Genomic DNA, 20,546 nt, shown 5'->3' on the forward strand with positions numbered 1-20,546 from the left:
CAAGAAATGTTTCCACTGATAGATCTATCCTTGATTTCTGGAGATTGGTGATTCGTTTTATGAGCCTGTTTTTTTCTTTTTTTCTTTTTCTTTTTTCTTTTTTTTTTGTTTGTTTTTTTATGGATCTATGGAGCCATATACTTTGTTGTTTCCAATAATGTATAGATATTGTGATGATCGGTGATTTTAGTTTCAGGAGAGAACGACTTTGATAGTGGTGAGTTGTGGAATGGATTGAGAACGTGAGTGAATGAGTTGTGGTTGTCAGCAGAGAGCTGAGGAATAGCTGGAAGCGATTGTGAATGTGCGTGTGGTGGTGGGAATGTATGGTGATTCAATGTTGGGAATTGAATCGAGGGAATTGATGAGTTATAAAAGTTTGATTGGTTGTTGTTGTTGTTGTTACTGTTGTTACTGTTAAAGTCTATTGGATGAAAAGCGTGATTTGGTGTTGGTGGAAATCCGCTTGACATGTGGCCATTTGGTGAATTTCCAGTGGCTCGTTGAGAATTGAAGAAAATGAGTTCTTCTTCGGGTGGGGCACCTCCACTACTTCCAAGTGGATTGAGGTGGTTGTGGCTGTGACTGTGACTGTGACTGTGTTGGTGGTCAAACGATGTTTTGTATCGTTTGTCTTTTGGAGCTTGTGATGCATACAAAGTCTGGTCCAATGGGAATAGTATCGACTTTTGAAGGCTGATGTCATGGTTACTATTGCTACCGTTGACTCTCATGTCATTGACAGAGCTGCTACGTTTGGGAGTAGTTGACTTGTTGCTATAGTTGTTGTTGTTGCTGTTGTTGTTGTTGTGGTTGGAAGATTGTTGTCCTTTGGCGTTTGTTGGTGAAGATGCAATTACAAAGGAATTGGTACTTGGGAATGAGAGTGAGTGATTAAGTGGTGGAGGTGGATGTTGGTGAGTATTGGTGTTGTGAAGAAGTATAAAGTTATTGGCGTTGGTTTGGCTGTTGGCGTTGGTTGCGTTGGTGTTTGGAGATGGAAGGATTTGGTGACTGTAGGCAGCGGTGTGTGGGAATTGCATTGAATTTCCAGTGTTGCTGGTGATACAGGTTGGACAACACCATTCATTGAGATGATTAGGTTTGGGTTGGAGTTGTGGGTGGTATTCGATGAGACAGTCCTGGCAGAATGATTTTGGACAGTAGGGCATCGAACATTTAAACAATGAGTTCTTTGTCTTTTTGCAATAGGCACACTCCATTCCTTCAGATTTCTTGTAGGATGAAGATGATGACGAAGACGACGATGAAGACAAAGAATTTAAAGAGTTACCAAATAGATTGGATGGGTACATAACTGGGTGGTTAGAGGAAGATAGATTAGAGGTTGAGTTGTTTGGATGGAAATTAGGTGATGGATAGAAAAAGTTGGGTGAGTTATTAAGTAGAGGTGTAGTAGATGAGCTATCTGGACTTAACTTTGGTGAATTGTTTGAGATTGAATTCAAACTTGGATTGTTATTGTTATTGTTGGTATTTCCATTGTTGTTACTGCTGTTAAAGTATGGTGATTCAATGATGGGTGACATGATAAAGTTGTTGGGTGAGGAGGAAGATGATGTGCAAGTTGGAGTCGATGGAATTTGACGTGGTTTAACAAGAGGGGTGGAAGAAGGTGATTTCTGAATAGTGAATTCAGAGATCGATGCTTCACCACCATTGGATGCTGCTGATCTCTTCTTTCCAGAAGCAGAGGGTGAGGAAATTGCTTTGGAATTCTTCTTTTCAGTGGACTTTCCTGCAGCAGCTCCGACTTCCTCATCAGATTCCTCATCTTCACATTCCAATTCCTTCATATTCTCGTCGCCATCTCTCCAATTTGACCACATTCCAGTGTATCTTCCAATGGATGTGAATGATTTCTTATATCTTGATAATACAGTGCTCAATCTATTCTTAATATTATCTATAAAAAAATATTTTAAATTAATTTCAATAAAAATAATAGTATAATTTAATAAATCTTACCAATTTCTCTATTAAATGCAAATGATTCTGGATGCTCTTTAACATAGGTTGCAATTTCAATTTGATGAGAGAATCTGTATTTCTTCTCACGCTCCAAATTGTACAGTGCGGTATGAGCAACCTCTTTCCACGACTTGGATTGGTGAGAAAGTGTTGGACGTTTATTGTTTGAACATAGATCACATGTAAATTCAAATCTATTATCTGCTGGACCAGGAATAACAGATGAACCACATAATTCAGACAATTCTGTAAAAAAAAACAAAAGAAAAAATATTAATAACTTTCTAATTTGAAATTAATTTAATTATTATTTATAAATACATACCGAATGAAACCAATTTAGTACATTCTTTACATTCCAATTTGAAATAATAGGTTTCTTTACTCTTTATCTCTGCTTCGAATGTATTTTCCAAGAGGATGAGTAAACCTCTGTCGTCTTCGTAGACTTTGTCGCCGGGTCGCCAGTTGGACCACATTCCAGAGTCACGAGCAAACGAAACGAATAGCTTACGGTTGTATGATAATGTAGCTGTGATAACATTCTTCATTTTGCCAGTCTCTTTCTCGCGGTCCGATAGCAGGAATTGCGGGTGTTTGCGGATGTAGGAGATCACCTCTCTGTAGTGCGAGAAACGATAGTTCTTATCACGCTCCAAGTTAAAGAGAGAAGTGTGTATCATTTCCTTCCAAGTCTTTGGCGAGTGCTTAAAGAAGAATGTAGATCCATTGTTACATTCACTACATTTGAACTCGTAGCTCTTGTCATCAGGACCTGGTAAAACATTGATTCCGCTCTCCATGAGCTTCAATACTTCAATATTAATAGTACAATTACATTTGATGCAACTGAGAGTCAACATTGTTAGGTAATTATCATAGTTGAACATATTAATTTCATTGTTGTTGTTGATGTTGCCATTGTTATTATTATTATTATTATTATTCGATGATGATGTTGATGATTGTGGTGAATTGGAATTTCCATTAATTGTTGAAGTGGTTGTGGAAGTTGTCGTAGTATTATTATTATTACTGTTGTTATTATTGTTATTATTGTTATTGTTACTCGGTGTTATGTATATATTATTTAGGTTATTGACGATGCTACTATTACTGCTGCTTAGATCGGTGCTAGATCTCAACAAACTACTGTGACCACTGTGATTTGGACCGTTGGAATTACCACCTCCACTTCCGCTCAGGTGAAATGTAATATTTGGATTTGCTGGGAAAAATGGAAAGTTATTAGTAGTATTATTACTGTTGTTGATTGGATGATGATGTGTTGATAAAAGATATCCATTACCAATATTACTTGGAAGGAAATTATCTTTTTTGCTATTGTTGTTGTTGTTGTTGTTATTGTTGATGATATTTAAATTGTTGGTATTTTTTTGAAAGTCGGATGTTGTGAATGATGGTGTTAGGGAGAGAAGTGATCCATTTCCAGTTGATTCAATTTGTACTAGTCCTCCATAGTTATTATTACTATTGTTGTTATTATTGTTGTTGTTGTTGGAGGAAGTTGTAGAAGGATTGAATAATCTTGGAATGGAGTGTGGGTAGATATGATGATCTTCTGGATTTTCGAGAGTTATATGGTGGTGGTTATGATGTTGCTGTTGTTGTTGGTGCTGAGGAAAAAAAGATTTAATATCGGTCATTGTTATTGATTATTTGATGTTATTATTATTTCTTTTTTGTTTTTTTTTTTTTATTTATTTTCTTTTTAGGAGAAAATTTTTCTTGAAGTCGGAGAAGAGTTGTTGGATATGTTATGTTGAATATATTAATCAATTAAAATAGGTTTTAAGATTTGATATTTGGTAATATAACTAAGGTTTAGTTAGTCCACAAACACTTTTTCCGAGTCTATTTGATTTGGTACTGTGGTTTGTCAATGGGTTATTGAAATTACCAAAGTAAATGATTAAATTGATTGATTGGCTGGTTGGTAGGTAGAATTACCAGAAAGTGAAGATCGTTCGACGATATTATCTATCGTCTTTCTTTTATGATAAGAATTAGTTAATATTTTTTGTAAAATGATAAAAAAATAATTAAAATGTTTGGTGAAAATTAGAAAGTTATTTGCAAATTTTATGGTGATGATGATCACTACAATAAATAAATTTTATGAATTTAATTGGTAAGAAAATATTGACTTTGAATAGTATTAAAAGTTTGTTTTTGATTTTAAAATCGTTGAATTTACAACTCTTGGAAATATAATTATTTTCCAAAAAGAAAAAACAAAAACAGGAAGGAGCGTGGTAATAATGATAATTGGTAAATTTTAAAACACCGACATCAACAAATAAAATTTATGTTAAAAAATTAAAATTTATAAATTTAAAACAACAAATGAGTTATCATTAATAATATATTAAGGCATGCCTCCTTTTAACTCATCTCCAGGCAAAATATATATGTAGATAAATAACAAAATTGGAGTATGTATATAAATATAGTAGGTAGATAGGTAGGAGAATTAAATAACCACACACAAACAACTATAATTAATTAATAGACCAACTATTTCAATTAATAATAGTTGGATAAATTATTTGATTTGGATTTAGTTGAGAAGAAAGAATTTTTTTTTTTGCTTTAGATATTGGGTGAAAATATAAAAATGCTAATATTTAGGTGTTGGTTATTAAATTGTTGTTGGTCGGTTGGTTATTAGGTTATGGATCAATGCTTTGAATTGTTATAGTGGAAAACAAAAAAAATGAAGTATGTTTGTTCTTTGGTATTTTTTTTAGGAATGGGAGAAAATTTTAGTTATTGAAAATGATTAATGAAAATTATTTCTAATATCTTTTGGATAGTGATCCTCCTTTCTATAACTTTTATATTTATTTTTTGTTGGTGTTGATGTTTAATTAATTTATTCCAGCACTGGAATAACCAACAGCAACAAACTTTATCTCTTCAAAAATTTCCAACACCATCAACTATTAATTTAATAGTTGTTAAGATATATACATTTACACTCTTATAAATACATTTTAAATATAATAGATTAAGATGTGGCGGTAACAATATCGACAATAAAATATGTTTTATAAAAACAGCAACAACAACAGTATCATTAAAGTAAATGTTAATGAATAGAAGTGCTAGTTGATCCTCCCTAAAGATGATTTGATATGGATTTATTTGGAAATAATGATTGAAAGGTTTAAGCATTTATTTCTGCATGCTTCCAAAAAAAACTAAGAGGTTATTGAGTGGTTGGTGCTAATGAATTAGTTGGGTGAATCCATCAATCAATATATTCAAATCATTTTTGAATAGTATAACAGCAAAATCATAAAGAAAATAATATTGATTCAACATCACTCAATTTATTTTGCTTTTAAAACAGAAAAAATTAAAATAAAATATAAAAAAACTTTAACTTCTACACTGTATCTATTCTTCTTCACTAAAGTCACACACCACTAATACATAACAAAAACAATAATAATCCAAACCATATGGTATATAAAACCTAAACCACAAAAAAAAAACATTTAAATATCAATGATCACTCACCACTATTTTAATAGTGATCCTTCACCCTTTTTTAATATTTATAAATAAACATATATATGTATATAGAATATTCCAAATTATAAGATAGTTGATGCACAACTCTTTTTTTGATAAATTTCTTTGGTTGGTTTTGTTGTCACACACAGAAATTGTGTTAACAGATAGGATTTTTAAAACACACAAATTAACACCATCCAAAAAAAACAACGATAACTTTTTTAAAAAGTACCCACCATCTTATCCTACCATAAACAATTTTGGAGAAAGTGGATTTCATATGTAGGAGTGTGAAAATATATGAATTCACGGTGAGTGAGCACCAAGTTTGCGTGTTTAATTAATAAAAATAAAAATAAAATTGTGTGGGGTGGTAGTGGTAATGACTTTCACAATCAATTGATTGTTGGTAGTGGTGATGGTGGTGGTGGTGTTGATTGAGATTAATGTGTCTCGGGTTTAATATACTAACTAGAAAACAGAGATATATGTGATTTTAACATTTGTCGACACTAATTTTAATAATTATGGAAACTCCTACGAATACTATTTGACTGAAATATAATAGAGTTTTGAGGGTAAAAAGATGATCAGAATCATACTATTTCCACAATTTTGGTTGTTTAGTTGAGATTCCATTAAAAAAAATGATGTGGATCGAAAACAAGATATATATATATCTTTACATAAAAATTATATTTGAAATGGTAGGTTATATTTTTAATTTAATATGTTACCCATTAATGGAATTGAATTATTTTTAATAATTTCAATGTTGTTTTGATAATTACTTTTTTGTTTATTGACTTTTGAAGTCTTTTGAAACAATCAATTTTTTTTTATAAATAAATAAATTTGATAGATAGGTCTTTAATAAAATTGTGCAACAATTTGGATGAATAAATATTATTATATAATTAATTAAAGTTTTTTCAAAAAAAAAACAATTAATAATAATAAAAAACATCAATAAGAGATTATTGATTTTTGGCAATGATTTAGAAATAAATTATCTTTAAATATTATTAATTAATTGTTAAAAACTACATAATTAACAGCAAAATTAATGTTGGTTTATCACTATCAGCACAACAGGTTCATTGAACCGATCGATGTTTATAAAATGTTGATTTTTATTTTGTTTGGAAAAATTTAATCGATAAAATATTTACATTTTTAAACTATAATGATGTATATATTGAGATATGATAGAGGTTGGAGGTGAAATTTTTTTGAAAATGTGACTTTGTAGACAGTATATATCTTTCGAATTTAGTAGAACCATTAATCACCTAACAACAAGTGAGTTTTAATTTTAAATCACAAATAATTTTATTTTGAAAATATGGATCTCATGAACTTCTGACTATATTTTAATATGGTTGTTTGAATGGATAAAAACATATATATATGGAAATGTAAAAAGTTATAGAGGTGGTAATGAACGAACTGTCATTTCAAACCACTTATATGTATATTTTAGTTGACAAATTTATTTGATATTCATTGGTGAAAATATGATCATGAGTTAGTGCACCAATAAAAATTGAACTTAACATAGTGTGAGCTATTGATCAATCATTTTATATGTGGTAATTTAATGTATAATACTAAATTTAAATCATTTGTTCACACAACAACAACAACAACAAAACCACTTAAAGTATTTTGTATCTTGAGTTATTGACTAAGGAGTAACAATGTGGTTAAAATAATAATAATGATAATAGTGGTGATAAAAATTGTATTGATGTTGTACTAGTAGAGATGCAATATATGAAATGGAAGGAGGAAAATTCACGATGACAAATATGAAGTGGTTTTGAGGATGAAGCAAATAATATAACAAATAGATATGTGTGTTGCGAATCTTATTTTATAAGTGTTGTTGTTTTTCTGTTGTAACAACCGATAAGATATAGATTTAAAGTTGTGTGATATATTTGTACATGGTAGAGATTTGGCGAGTTTATTGATGGTTAGATAATAGTAATGATGGTGAGTGAGTGTAGTGTTATTTTATTTTTTTAATAGAATTATTTATACAAAAAAATAATTTTTTATTTATATATAAACATGCACACTTATATATATGTATTATTTATATATTTGTATGGTGTGAGAATGGAATGTGTTAATTAATATTTTAGGAAAAAAGGGTGAAAGTTGTTGTTGATTTGAACTGTTTTTAAAACATATGATCAGAGTGTGAATTTAATGAGAGAGTGTGAATAGTAATGAGTGTGTTGCTGTTCGATGACGAAACGACACGCTATTAATACCTATTGTATTAATATGGAAATTAACTAAATAAGTAAATATTTCAATAACATCAAACACACTAATCATTCATTCCAAGTGAATCACTGGAAAATCGACCATCGAAAGTCGAATGGTCATTTGAACAAAAATGTGCCACTTTGAACAAAAAGAGTTTTTTTGATATTATTATAGCAGTTGATGTACTTTTGTTTCTCTTTGAAGGAAATTTTAGCTGCGGAGAGTGAATCTAACTTGTTAACAATATAATTAATGCTTTACTTTTTTTTTTTTGTTTTTTTTTAGTTTTTATTTACTAAAAGTACAAGCTGTTAAACACTGAACGTAAAGTTCAAGTGATAGATACTAGATTTGATGGTTTTCAATTACTTTTAGTTAGTATAGTTTTTAGTTGAAATTGAATTGATTTGATTCTGTGTAAATTTTGAATTAGGTTTGAGTATAAGTTGCTGGACTTTGATTGAAGAAGTAATTGATATTGTATATGTTGATTGTTAATGATTAAATATTGGAAAAGAATAAGGAAATTGTTGAAGTCGAGGTCAAACTTTCGGAAAGAAACAAATTGATGATAAAAATAGTGAAGCAATTTTTAATTAAGAGATTAGAAATAGAGAAAATAGGATTGAAATTGAGAGTTGAAAGGTATCTTGTGTTTAGAGAGTTCCACAATTAAAACTTTTTATTTTGAGTGGATTATTGGAACAACCAACTATGATTAAATGAGTTTTGCGCTCACACCCAGACTACCAAAACAAATAAAAATAACAATATCAACAACAACTAATAAATAGCAATTGCCAATAAAAAACAAATAATTAAAATAAATAAATAAAAAACAACAACAACAGCACAACAATAACTACAACAGAAACATCAATATAAAACTTCATATCTTCATTCCTTACTCACTCCACTCAAACACAACAACAAACTTAAATCAAAACTGATCATATTTTGTGATGATATTGATGTCCTCATTCTATTTATCTCACTATCATACTCTCTTATAATCAGTACATCTATATTTCTCACAACTCTGGTACCAGCCAACTCAGAGTGTGAGGGAGTGAAAAAAAAAGTGAGAAACAGAGATAAAATCTTTAAAACTTTAGTGCAGCTGACAATAAAGGATGATGCTCATAAGAACAATAGTGCTAGTGATATGGACTAACAAGTGAGTGCGATTATGTAATTTAGTAATATATATATATAAATCATACAGATATAAATAAAATATATACATATAAGTCAATGTGGTGAGTAGCTGTATACATACATGTATGTATATAAGTGTGTATATCAATAGTAACAACAAAAATTAATTTTAAATTTGAATCTTTTTGGATATGCTAATAGATTTATGTAATATGGATCAAAGAGAATATACAACCACAATATCAATAACCTTTATAAATATTATTAAAATAGGATAATGAATGATCATATTCATTCATCTTGTGCTAGTGCCATACTATACGAAAAGGTAATTTTGATTGAGGAAGAAGAACGATTGTAGTACTAGAAAATCACTATTCAACTTAACTTAACATCATCATCAAAGTTAACATTGGTGGGTGTGGGTGTGAAGTTTCATTCAAATATGATTTTTTTTTGATTCGGGGAGAAAAATGTAAGTATGTGTGAAATGAATAAAATAAAGGTGATCACTAACTGTGGTAAGCAGCGATGCATCAATAAATTAAACAATATTGTTTAATTCCAAATAATTTTAAAATGAGAGAGAGCTTTATAATTTAAAGTTTATACAAAGATAAGATAACCATCGTCCATTGATAATATTGATTGATTAATCAATACTATCAACAACAGTAACAAGTAGTAGTGATGTGTGTGTTTATTGAACAACAAAATCAAAAACCCACACCATCACTCACACCACAATCCCACTAAAGGTGGTGTGGAAATGAGACATACAGAACTATTTTGATTTCAAAAAAAGTGAATTCGACTATCAACACTACCTACTACTACAACTACTACTATAAACACAGATAATTTAGTGAATGTGACTAGATATATTAGGTGCGTATAAAGGAGCTTTTCATTTAGAATGAGGCGTGCTGAACTTGCTACTTGGTTGAACAACTGTCATAATAATCAGAAAACAGGATATTACTGTTGTTTTTATTTATTGACGTGGTGTGGTCTCTCATTCCCACTTGACAATACAAACTGTACTATCAAATTATTATTATTTAATAGCTTATTGATTTAATTGTGAAACGTCGCTTTTAATTAATCGGTTTCGAGAGATTATGCTATCTTATCAAACAGTGTTGTGTTGATGTTAGATTATATAATAGTAAATGCTTTTCCAAAAGCTTAACCATATCAACTATGTTGCTCAAGACAACAATTAAACAATAAAGGAAGGTGAGTGACCTTTCATTTCATACATTCATTTTGATTGATTGAAGTGGAAAGATAGAAACAACAAAACAGAATTCATTCATAAAAATAATATATGTATTTATATATATATATATATATATTTTCTGTCATTGTTGACAATAAAAATATGTGTTATTGTTACTATAATTGTTATTAATATTGTTGTTTTTGTATGTTTTTGTTATGATATGTCATTCATACTATACTATGTTACTATTTTTAAATTTTTATTGAAAAAATAAATATTTATTGTATTTTGTTTACGAAACATCAATAAGCTACATTAGTTTAACTGTTATCGTGTTTTGTGTATGTGTGTAGTGAAAGAATTAAATTATTTCAACTCTGATTCGAATCCAAGAACCACAAATCTGAATGTTATTACCAATTCACCAAAACATTTTATTATACCAATTCAATGCAATTGCTGATTTGAAATATGTTGTGATACAGATTTGATAGATACTTTAAATATTTGATATACTCATTACTTTCACTTTTTTATTTATCTACTTCGACAAACAACAATTAAATTTATTTCAGGCAAACTTTAACTTCACACCAGTCCTGTCCACCCAACAAGACAAGACAAAACAAAACAACTAAAAAAATTAAAAACAAAAAAAAATAACAGTTGGTGTGATCGTTGTTGTTATTATTATTATAATCAAAACTGTTTGGCTGGTTCCTCTCTTTCTTTTCAATAAGGCTAATTCCTTCATCTTAACAAAAACAAATGTTGATTGGTTTGATTTAGTTTTTTGTGTTTGATTAAATTAAATATTATCTTACTTCCACTGAAACACTCAACAATGGATGACATGTGATGTGATATGATATAATGTAAAATGAAATAAAAAGGTATAGACAATATATATAAACAAACTTGTTTTCACCATATTGCATATCATTGCTATTGAAAATAGAGTGTGGTGTTATGATGACTAACATTAATCTGTACAGTGCTACTTTTATAGTAATACACTAATCGTGTACAAACTATTTATGCAGTGTATGATGATGCATATATCGAAAATAGTAATATCAATAATCATACATCCATAATCATAACCATATTCGTACAATGGAAACTTGCACATTCATTCAATCACATTTACAAACTGTATATAAAAGTAAATTGTTCTTTTTGGTATATACACATAATTGGAAATATTATTTTATAATGTGTGTCTGAGTGTATGTATCTGTGTGCTTGTGTGATGCACAAATCTGAAACAATCACCAATTCCGATAATGTTATTGTCTATATATGTTTTTAAACTTACCTTTACTTAATTTACTTTATTGCAATAATAATATGATGATAATACCTAACTGAACATGACAATAATCAACAAGTTCTCTCTATCTCTCTCTCTCTCTCTCCTATTTTTATCTAATCAATATCTAAATTTTAATATAAAGCTATTTCCAATTATCTTTTTTATACTTACAATAACAATAACAATAGCAATAACAATAACAATAACAACAATGGCATATTTCATTGTTGTTATTTATGGCTGTAAGAAATAACAAACAACAATCAAATTAAAAGATTTCTCATTTTGAAGATCGAGAAATAACAATAACTTGACATCATTGTTGTTGCTAACACTATTGGTTGATAATTTGTTTAGAAAAGACCTATCCTATCATCATTATTGTGTTGTTGTTACTGTTGTTGCTATTAAAGTCAAATGAGGTTTAATTAGAACTGAACAATGTAAACAAACAATTGTCAATCAAAAAAAAAAAAAAACAATAGTGAAAAAAATAACAATAAACTTTTATTAATTATGATCATCATAGCAACAAAAAAGTTTATTGTTATTTTTTTATTTTAATTAATTACCAATCAATCAATCAAATCTATCTATCAATCAAATCTATCTATCAGCCAACCCCTATCATGTGATATAGATAGATAGATATATATAATAATCAAATGATCTATTTTAAAGATAATAATATTTACATTTATTCGATTTTGTATTTAACAACATATTTGGAATGAATACAACATCTTCTTCTTCTTCGGTCGTTGAATGAGGTTCAATTGATGTACAAATCTTTATTAACATTCCTTTGAACCTTTCAGCGCTCTGCAACTATAGTACTTTGGTAAAGACAATCGAACTACCACCATTCCTCTTCAACTTGCTTAACGGCATAAATCACAAACTTAATAATAATCTATCTAGATGGTCGGTAGCATAGCAAAAATACAAATAATTGTAAAACTTTGTAACTCACCTATAATTAGTTTCAAAAATATAAGTATGGATATAGACTGCTGTATCAGCTGAATACAACAAAGTTCTTATAAGTTAACCATGGTATGGGGGTGGTCAGTTCAGGGAAAAGCAACAGGTGCCTTTTCATAGATTATCATCTCTCTCTTTTGTATGCCTCTTGCAGGTGGTTGTTAACATACAAAAGATCATATTATTATTTCAAACAACAAGTTGACCAAACTAAAATTTCTTATCTAATAATATTGATCAGTTTTCGAAATAATTGATCTGATATATATTTATTAATTTTATTAAAAAAAAATAACAATTTATTTTTAATTGAATGGGGCAAAAAACCCCCACCCATGATTATTATAAATTTTTTTTCTTTGCAAAACCAACAACAACTTTATTAATATTTTTATTTTTTTAATATTAAAACATCAAAATAAAATCCATAATGATCAATCATTTAACATCATCATATTGTAATAAATAATAACAAGATAAGAAACAATACTAGTAATTCATAAAAACTCGAAAATATCTTTATTTGTACAAATTATCTGTATTATTATATTTGTAAATAATCAAATCAAATCAAATCAAATCATATCATATCATATCATATCATATCTAGTGTAGTTTAAATAATATCATATCAAAACAAATCATTTTGTTTTAAAAATAGAAAGTTGAAAATAAATAAATATCTTTTTTTAGATCTAAAAAGCTAAATTAAAAATAGTGAAAAACAAAATATGGATATTTTAACAGTTGTAGAAAGAAGTAAATATATATTTGAAATTGAATTGAATTTTTATAAAAACAACAATAAAAAAATAACTATTAAATTTAAAAAAAAAAACAACAATAGAAAATATAGATATTGTTTTAAATCAAAGGAATGAAGAAGAGAATCTACTACAGAAAATAGATGTCAAAGGCAAGAAAGCGAGAAAGCTATTCTTCTTGATTGGCAACAAGCGAATTCTGTTCTTCAAGGTCGGTGGAAAGTTGGAGATGGAATCGCATTTCTTGGATGTGTTGGAGGTGAAATCCGACAATCCAAAGGAGGTGCAAATCAAGTTTAGAAACGATCAGGGCAAGGAACCACTGGTTTTCGGCGTCGACTCATCCAACGACTCGGCAGAGATCATACTGGCCATGGACTACCTGTTCACTCTCAACTTCCCGGGAATGAAGACCAACCGCATGAAGATAACGGTGACACCCGACACCCGAGTCGCAGAGATCTACTCGTCGCCAAACGCTGTCACACCAGAGATTGGACCGTGTGGCGGACTCTCGCTCACCTACTACTCTATGTGCGACTACATGAACGTCCAGCCAATCTCCGAGGTATCTTGGCAAATCGAATACATTCTGGCCGGTACCGATTGCAAGGAGTTTGACTATGGATTCTTCTTCAAGAAAGACAGACTCATCACTGGAGATGCCAGACCACTGATGGCTGCGCTAGCCATAAACTCATGGTTTACCTCATTCATCATAAAAGGCATTAAACTAACAAATGAATGGTAACTATTTTCTCTAAAGATAATTAACAATCTGAAAACAATTTTGCAAACTAACTCTTCATTTCATTTCTTTGTAGTATTGGATCGATTATAAGTTTATTACAACAATCTACATCATTTGAGAAAGTGGTGCTAAATGGAATTGGAATGGATCGTTCAGCTTGTGAGAAACTAATTGATGCAATCGTTGGAAACAAAACATTACCATTGAAGGAATTGGATCTTGGAAATAATCAAATTGAAGTATGAATTAGTATTTTAATCCAAATTTAAACAATTCAAACAATTTGACTAATCTTTTAATATATATTTATATAGGATAAAGGTATGATTGCAATTGCAGATATGTTAAAGAATATGCAGTTTCCTTTGACCTCTTTGATATTGGGTGGTTGTTCGGTTGGACGATCTGCAATGTCGTCGCTGGGAGATGCGCTTGGTGTAAGTGAGTCTGCCATTCAGCATCTCAGATATTTGGATATTGGTGGAAACAAGTTGGAATCAGAGGGATCCAGTGCAATTTCAAACTTTCTGGTGAAATCAAAGTCATTGCGAACTCTGATGATTGGCAGTACTCAACCGCTGTTCCACCAATTGAAAAAGTGCACTACACTGTCTGCCTTTGACAACAGTGGAAATCGTATCGTCAAGAAGGATTCACTGCATCTCGATATGGTGCGTTTCCTCAATAACTCACTGCACCTCTCCAACTTGAACCTGTCGCGTTGTCAGATCCCAATTGAAGTGCTCCAAGAGATCTTTGGCGAGGGCAATCTTTCGAAGCTCGAGGTTCTCAATATCTCTGACAACGACCTGGGAGACGAGGGAATCGCTGCCATTTGTGACCTACTCTCTAACCACAGCTCACTAAAGACACTGAATCTCTCAAACAATTTCAACAGACGCAGTAAAACTAGATCGACCGCAATCGAATCGATTATCAACCTGATCGAGAAGAAGTCGCGTACCTACAATGCCATCAAGACACTCGTCCTGCAGGGTGGATCCAAGTCACAACTCAAGGGTGATTTACTGCCCATTATCTGCTCGCTATTCTACAACTCAACGCTGAAAGAACTCGATATCAGTGGACACTCAATTGGCGACGTCGGTGCCGCCGCACTCGGAAAGCTACTCCAATCGAATTTCGCACTGGAGAAACTCGAGTGGGACGACAACTCGACGACACTATACGGACTCAATCTCTTCAAGGTCGGATTGTCGCGTAACAATACACTCTCAAACATGCCGATTCCAATGAGAGATATTGCTGCACACGTAAAGAGCGATGCTCAATCGATCACACGGATCAGCGATCTCGTTGGTGAAATTCAACAGATCCTACTCGACAACACAACCAAATCGGCAACCGCTGCTGCTGCGGCATCGGCATCGACCACTCCGCGCCACTCTGTTTCCTCCGGCACACTATCACCCACCAAGTCAAGAACTTCATCAACCCCACCATTTACAATCGATCCAAAGACAACCACTGCAACATGTGCAGGTCTTACATCATATAATATCATAAACGACTCTGAATTGGTTGAGCCACTTGCAAATCTTGTTGTAAAATAAAAAATAAAGAATTAAAATTCTAAGATATTTTTTTTTTTTCATGAAAATGGGTGTATGTTTTTTGCTATGCAATTCACACACCAGATCAATCAGCAAGATTCATACAATATTTTTCTCAAATTTCACACATCCATTCCATTTTCTTTCACACAAGCTTTTGAGAATTTGATGATAAAAAAATAATAATTTTGTTTTTTTAATTTGTTTTTAAATTGCAATTTTTGCATAAGCTCGATACTAAAAAGCATCTTCTTTTCAAAAAAAAAAAAAAATCATTTGTTTATTAATTATTTAATTATATACTTTTTTTAAAAAATATATTTATTTAATAATTCAAATAATATTGTTTTTTCTTCTTTTAACTTTTTTACAATTTGTTGGATTCACTCACCCTTTTTCGGATTGAATGAATTTTGATGATAGATATAGAGAATTAAACTTTATACAATCAAATAATGAGGGGACTTTAAATAACAACAACAGTAACAGAAGTAGTAGTAATAATAATAATAACAATAAAGAATATTCACTTTGTGCATTATTCTCTATTTTATATCCATTCAACAGTAACTTTCAACAACAACAAAATGACAACAACAATGGAAATAACAACAGTAATGGTTCGGTAGTAGAATCATTCATACCGGATCCGCTACCAAAGGATCACCAGGTGATGTGGAGTGACTTTGAAGTAGAAGCTGAATCCTCGATATCCGATCTTTCATCGCAAGCCAGCGATATTGCAATGACCTCTGACGTCGAAGACAACGACTCGACTACTGGCAACAAAAACCACCGAAAATCAACCAAATCCTCTGGTGCCAACAAGAGTGACAAAATCAAAAAGAGAATCTTCATCGGTGGTATCAAACTAGACGATCTCGAACACAATGAACCGCTCAAGCGCCTTAGAATCGAGAAACTTCTCCATCTTTTCTCTTCTTGTGGAAAGATTGAATCTGTAGAACCACATTGGAATAAAGGGTAAATACAATACAATCCAATCCAATAGAATTATAATATTCAGTAAAAGAATAAGTTATTAAAACCGATATCAATCTTCTATATTTCAGATTTTGTTTTATCAATTTCCAACAAGGTGGAATTGCTCTTCGCACAGTCAAACAATTTGAAAACAGCGCAAAGAAAATCAAAATGATTGAAAACATCAAGAAATCACTGTCATTCGAAACACAACAAGCAGCACCTAACCCTGGTTTCTATGTAAGATTAGCAAATGCCACAACCAAAAACAACAACAACAAAAATAATGAAAATAATAATACCAAAAAAATTAGAAAATAATAAATTATTTTATTTTTATTAAACATTTTTTTAAATAATAATTTATATTATCTTAAACAATATCTATCTATTTTTAATCAATTATTTATTTATATAACTTTTTTCATTCCATTCCAACTACCATTACATTAACACTATACAAAATTACATTCCCCATTTTGAATAATTTTGTTGGTCAGTAAGGATCATTATAATTAATTGATTACATTATCGTTAAAAAACCAACAACCACACAATTCTTAAATTTTTTTTTTTTTTTTTTTAATTTCCATTTTTTTTTTTTTTATATTTTTTTTTTTACCCCAATATCTAAATTTACCCATTTTTTTTTAATTCAATTATTTCTTTTTTTTTGAAAGAAAAACCCATTTGCCAAACCAATTTTAAATGAATTTTGATTTTTTCAAACAACACTGTCATGCGATATGATTTATATAAAAAAAAAATTAGCAAAAACTAAAAAAAGAAAAAACAATTTTTTTGATTTATTTTTTTTAATTTTTCAGTCAGTATCAGGTGCCATTTTCCTTTTCATTCCACTGCTGTTGGTTAATAAAAATATTTTCTCTTACTCTACCTTTGTTGTAACAATAAACAAAATCAATCATTATTTTTTAATTGTATATCTATATATAAAATTACATTAAGAAATATTATTTTTTTTCTCCTCCATTCAATCAATCACCTGTATTATTTATTTATAAAATATAACATTATATAATATATTTTTTTTTTACTTTTCAATAAAACAAACTTATAATTAAAGAAAGAAATGGCCTCAAACGATCAAATCGCTGAATGTTTTGCTATCTACGATAAAGACAACGATGGAAAGGTTATCATTGATGAACTCGGTCCATGTTTAAGATCGCTCGGTAAGAGTCCAACCAACGCCGATCTCGAAGCCATCAAGGCCGACCTCGGTAACCCAAGAGACTTTGATATCCCAACCATCAAGTCAATTCTCGCTAAGAAATCAGTCAGAGCCCCAGCCGACCAACAAAAGGAGATGTTGGATGCCTTCAAGGCTTTGGATAAGGAAGGTCATGGTTCCATTCAAGAGGCTGAGCTCCGTCAAATTTTAACTACTTTGGGTGATTATCTTACCACTGCCGAAGTATGTATCAATCAAGCAAATCAAAAAGCAAAACAATATTAAATATTCGATTCTAATCATTATCTTTTTTTTTTTTTAACTCAATCCAATTTTTAGGTTGAAGAAGTTATGAAGGAAGTCAACGTTAACACTGATGGTGGTATCGATTACTCAAAGTTTGTTGAAATGCTTGTAAATGGTTACGCATTATCAGGATTCTAAACTATTTAAAACAAAAGAATAGAAAAAAATAAAACAAAAAAAGATAATAAATTGTGTTATAATATAAAACCAAAACAAACAAACAAAAATGTTTAATTTATCTATCAGTTATATATCTTTTGATTGTTGATTTATTTATTCAAAAAAGTTGTTTTTTGATTTTTTAATTTGATAACTTTTTGAACCGATACCCTAAAAAAAGAGTATACTCTTTTTTCATTTTGATCATAATTTTTTTGTAAAAACCACATTATCACGATGTAAAGTTTTTTTTCACAAAACAAAAAAAGGATGGAGGTTAAAATTATTTTTTTTTAATTAAATATTATTTCTCTATTTTTTTTGTTTATCGTTTTTATTGTAATAGAGAAAAAAAATTTAAAAAATTAGAAAAGTAAAAAAAAACGGTTCCAACCAATTTAGGAAATAGTGATGGTTAGTTAATTTTATTTAATTTGGATTTTTTGAATTTTTTTCATTATTTCGTAATTTTTTAGATCCTTTGCATTAAACTTATTGATATACAATAGGAATCTTATTTTTACTTTATCATCTTTAATCTATATATTATATTGTTTATTTTTATTTTTTGTTATCCTGTTATTTGTATTTAATTTATTTTGTTGTAAAATAAAAATGAAAATTTTGTCTACTTTAAATTTATTATCTTTTTTAATTTTACTAGTTACTCTGGTATCTTGCCAAAATGGTAAGTTTTTAATCAATTTTTAAAAAGTTTTTTTATATATCTAATTTTATTTTGTTTCCTTCTTATTAAAGTCGAGGAGCATTATTTTAAAGGTGATTTTTCAACTTCAAGCCTGGAAAATAATGTTGCTCAAAATGGAGTGTCTGGAAATATTACCTGTCAATTCTCAAAAGTTGGTCCAACATTTGTAATCACCTATTCAATTAATGTAAAAGGTTTGGAAGGAATGTCCATTGAAGGAAATTCCATTAGATTAGAAGGTCCTGCCATTGCTGGTCAAACTTCCAATGATATTAGAGTTGTTTTAAATGTCGCCAATGCTACCAAAACCTCGTCAGAATTGTATGGACCAGGAATGACTACATTTGCACCATTATCTAAAGAGGCAGCAGCTATCAATACAATCATCCCAATCGTTGCCAACACCATTTCAACCAAACAACTATACGTTGTCATTCAACCACATGGTGAGAGTGCACCCGTTAGCAGAGCTCAATTACAATTTATCAACTCTATTACAAACAAAGATGGAGGTGGTGAAGTTCCACCCCCACCAACTAACGAACCAGGTGCTGCCTCTCACCTAAAACTCAGCATGATTTTAATTCTCTTAATATCATTCCTGTCTACACTTTTAATTTAAATTAAAACTATTAAATAAATTAGAATTTAGTTTGTTATTTTATTTTGTCAATAAATAAGATTTGGAGATTTATTATTGGGAATATATTTGATGTGTTTAATAGACCAATGGGTATTTGTATTCTGGACAGACTTGGAGGTCGGCACCACAGAGTTGATCGGAGGTGATCGAACCGTTCTTGTTCATGATTTCGGACATCTTCATACAGTAGTGAGTGTTGAATGATTCGCACTCTGAGGCCATCGATGAGTTCCATGGAACTGGCCAGAATTCACCGACCTCGCACATACCAACCATACCCATGCAAACAACTTCGGCTGGGAGACCCATTTGTACTTCTCCGAGCATACCTTGGTAGAAGAGTCCACACATTTCACAGGCGTATGGGCTGTTGTCCTTGACTCTAAGGCTCAAAGCAGAGATAACAGTGGCAGCGAAAATAACTGCCAAAATAATAGAAATTGATTTATTCATTTTTTATTTATCTAAATATTTATTTATATGTATGTTTTTTGAAAAGTGATTTGAAGTAAAATGCAAATGGTTTTAAAAGTATAAATTCCAATGATGATGTTTAGATTTTTTTTTAAAAAAAAATTGTAAAAAAAATGGAATCAGAATCTATCTTGTTGGATATTAGGTATCGAGAAATTTCGAAACCAAAATTAAGCGGGGGGATTGCTGGTAATTACCAAATTATCTAAAAAAGTTTTTTGCATAGTTTTCAAGTAGGAAATTCATAGTAAGAATTGATCCGATCCCCCCTTTTGAAGCGTTGGTTGCCCACAAAAAAAGTAGATGAATTTTTCAAACAAAAAAAAAATTAATTAATAATATTATATTTGAATGGGTTAAACAACATAAAAAATTTGCAATATTTATTTGATAATTGATTGTTCAAAATTGAACAGATTATTTAGAAACACATTTAAACAAAACAAACTTCATCCCACTTGAGTATTTATAATAATATTTCTTTTTTTTA

The 20,546-nt window shown here is 30.2% G+C and overlaps 8 protein-coding genes across 8 annotated transcripts; 5 read left to right on the forward strand and 3 right to left on the reverse strand.

The window, feature by feature from the left end:
• Nucleotides 1-125: 125 nt before the first annotated feature.
• On the reverse strand, nucleotides 126-3,659 carry PPL_01241 (uncharacterized protein; the record flags this gene model as incomplete). The annotated part of the gene is made up of 4 exons (XM_020572256.1): nucleotides 126-1,927; nucleotides 1,990-2,238; nucleotides 2,318-2,767; nucleotides 2,831-3,659. 4 exons carry the CDS (start codon nucleotides 3,657-3,659, stop codon nucleotides 126-128), a joined length of 3,330 nt encoding a protein of 1,109 aa, XP_020438114.1.
• Nucleotides 3,660-4,729: 1,070 nt separating this feature from the next.
• PPL_01242 (uncharacterized protein) lies at nucleotides 4,730-10,074 on the forward strand (the record flags this gene model as incomplete). Its single annotated transcript, XM_020572257.1, has 7 exons — nucleotides 4,730-4,734; nucleotides 5,023-5,097; nucleotides 6,968-7,007; nucleotides 8,118-8,189; nucleotides 8,417-8,460; nucleotides 9,247-9,301; nucleotides 10,042-10,074. The coding sequence occupies 7 exons, from the start codon at nucleotides 4,730-4,732 to the stop codon at nucleotides 10,072-10,074; spliced, it is 324 nt and encodes a 107-aa protein (XP_020438115.1).
• A 1,552-nt stretch (nucleotides 10,075-11,626) lies between these two features.
• PPL_01243 (uncharacterized protein) lies at nucleotides 11,627-12,314 on the reverse strand (the record flags this gene model as incomplete). The annotated part of the gene is made up of 2 exons (XM_020572258.1): nucleotides 11,627-11,637; nucleotides 12,209-12,314. The coding sequence occupies 2 exons, from the start codon at nucleotides 12,312-12,314 to the stop codon at nucleotides 11,627-11,629; spliced, it is 117 nt and encodes a 38-aa protein (XP_020438116.1).
• A 1,353-nt stretch (nucleotides 12,315-13,667) lies between these two features.
• PPL_01244 (uncharacterized protein) lies at nucleotides 13,668-15,586 on the forward strand (the record flags this gene model as incomplete). The annotated part of the gene is made up of 4 exons (XM_020572259.1): nucleotides 13,668-14,008; nucleotides 14,086-14,251; nucleotides 14,327-14,553; nucleotides 14,911-15,586. 4 exons carry the CDS (start codon nucleotides 13,668-13,670, stop codon nucleotides 15,584-15,586), a joined length of 1,410 nt encoding a protein of 469 aa, XP_020438117.1.
• Nucleotides 15,587-15,992: 406 nt separating this feature from the next.
• On the forward strand, nucleotides 15,993-16,891 carry PPL_01245 (RNA-binding region RNP-1 domain-containing protein; the record flags this gene model as incomplete). Its single annotated transcript, XM_020572260.1, has 2 exons — nucleotides 15,993-16,570; nucleotides 16,726-16,891. 2 exons carry the CDS (start codon nucleotides 15,993-15,995, stop codon nucleotides 16,889-16,891), a joined length of 744 nt encoding a protein of 247 aa, XP_020438118.1.
• A 772-nt stretch (nucleotides 16,892-17,663) lies between these two features.
• Nucleotides 17,664-18,209, forward strand: mlcE (essential myosin light chain; the record flags this gene model as incomplete). Its single annotated transcript, XM_020572261.1, has 2 exons — nucleotides 17,664-18,008; nucleotides 18,105-18,209. The coding sequence occupies 2 exons, from the start codon at nucleotides 17,664-17,666 to the stop codon at nucleotides 18,207-18,209; spliced, it is 450 nt and encodes a 149-aa protein (XP_020438119.1).
• Nucleotides 18,210-18,845: 636 nt separating this feature from the next.
• Nucleotides 18,846-19,561, forward strand: PPL_01247 (uncharacterized protein; the record flags this gene model as incomplete). The annotated part of the gene is made up of 2 exons (XM_020572262.1): nucleotides 18,846-18,918; nucleotides 18,990-19,561. 2 exons carry the CDS (start codon nucleotides 18,846-18,848, stop codon nucleotides 19,559-19,561), a joined length of 645 nt encoding a protein of 214 aa, XP_020438120.1.
• A 96-nt stretch (nucleotides 19,562-19,657) lies between these two features.
• PPL_01248 (uncharacterized protein) lies at nucleotides 19,658-20,035 on the reverse strand (the record flags this gene model as incomplete). The annotated part of the gene is made up of 1 exon (XM_020572263.1): nucleotides 19,658-20,035. The coding sequence occupies one exon, from the start codon at nucleotides 20,033-20,035 to the stop codon at nucleotides 19,658-19,660; it is 378 nt and encodes a 125-aa protein (XP_020438121.1).
• Between the last annotated feature and the right edge of the window lie 511 nt (nucleotides 20,036-20,546).

Source organism: Heterostelium album (assembly GCF_000004825.1).
Source record: "Heterostelium album PN500 unplaced genomic scaffold PPL_contig1, whole genome shotgun sequence".
Lineage (NCBI taxonomy): Eukaryota > Evosea > Eumycetozoa > Acytosteliales > Acytosteliaceae > Heterostelium > Heterostelium album.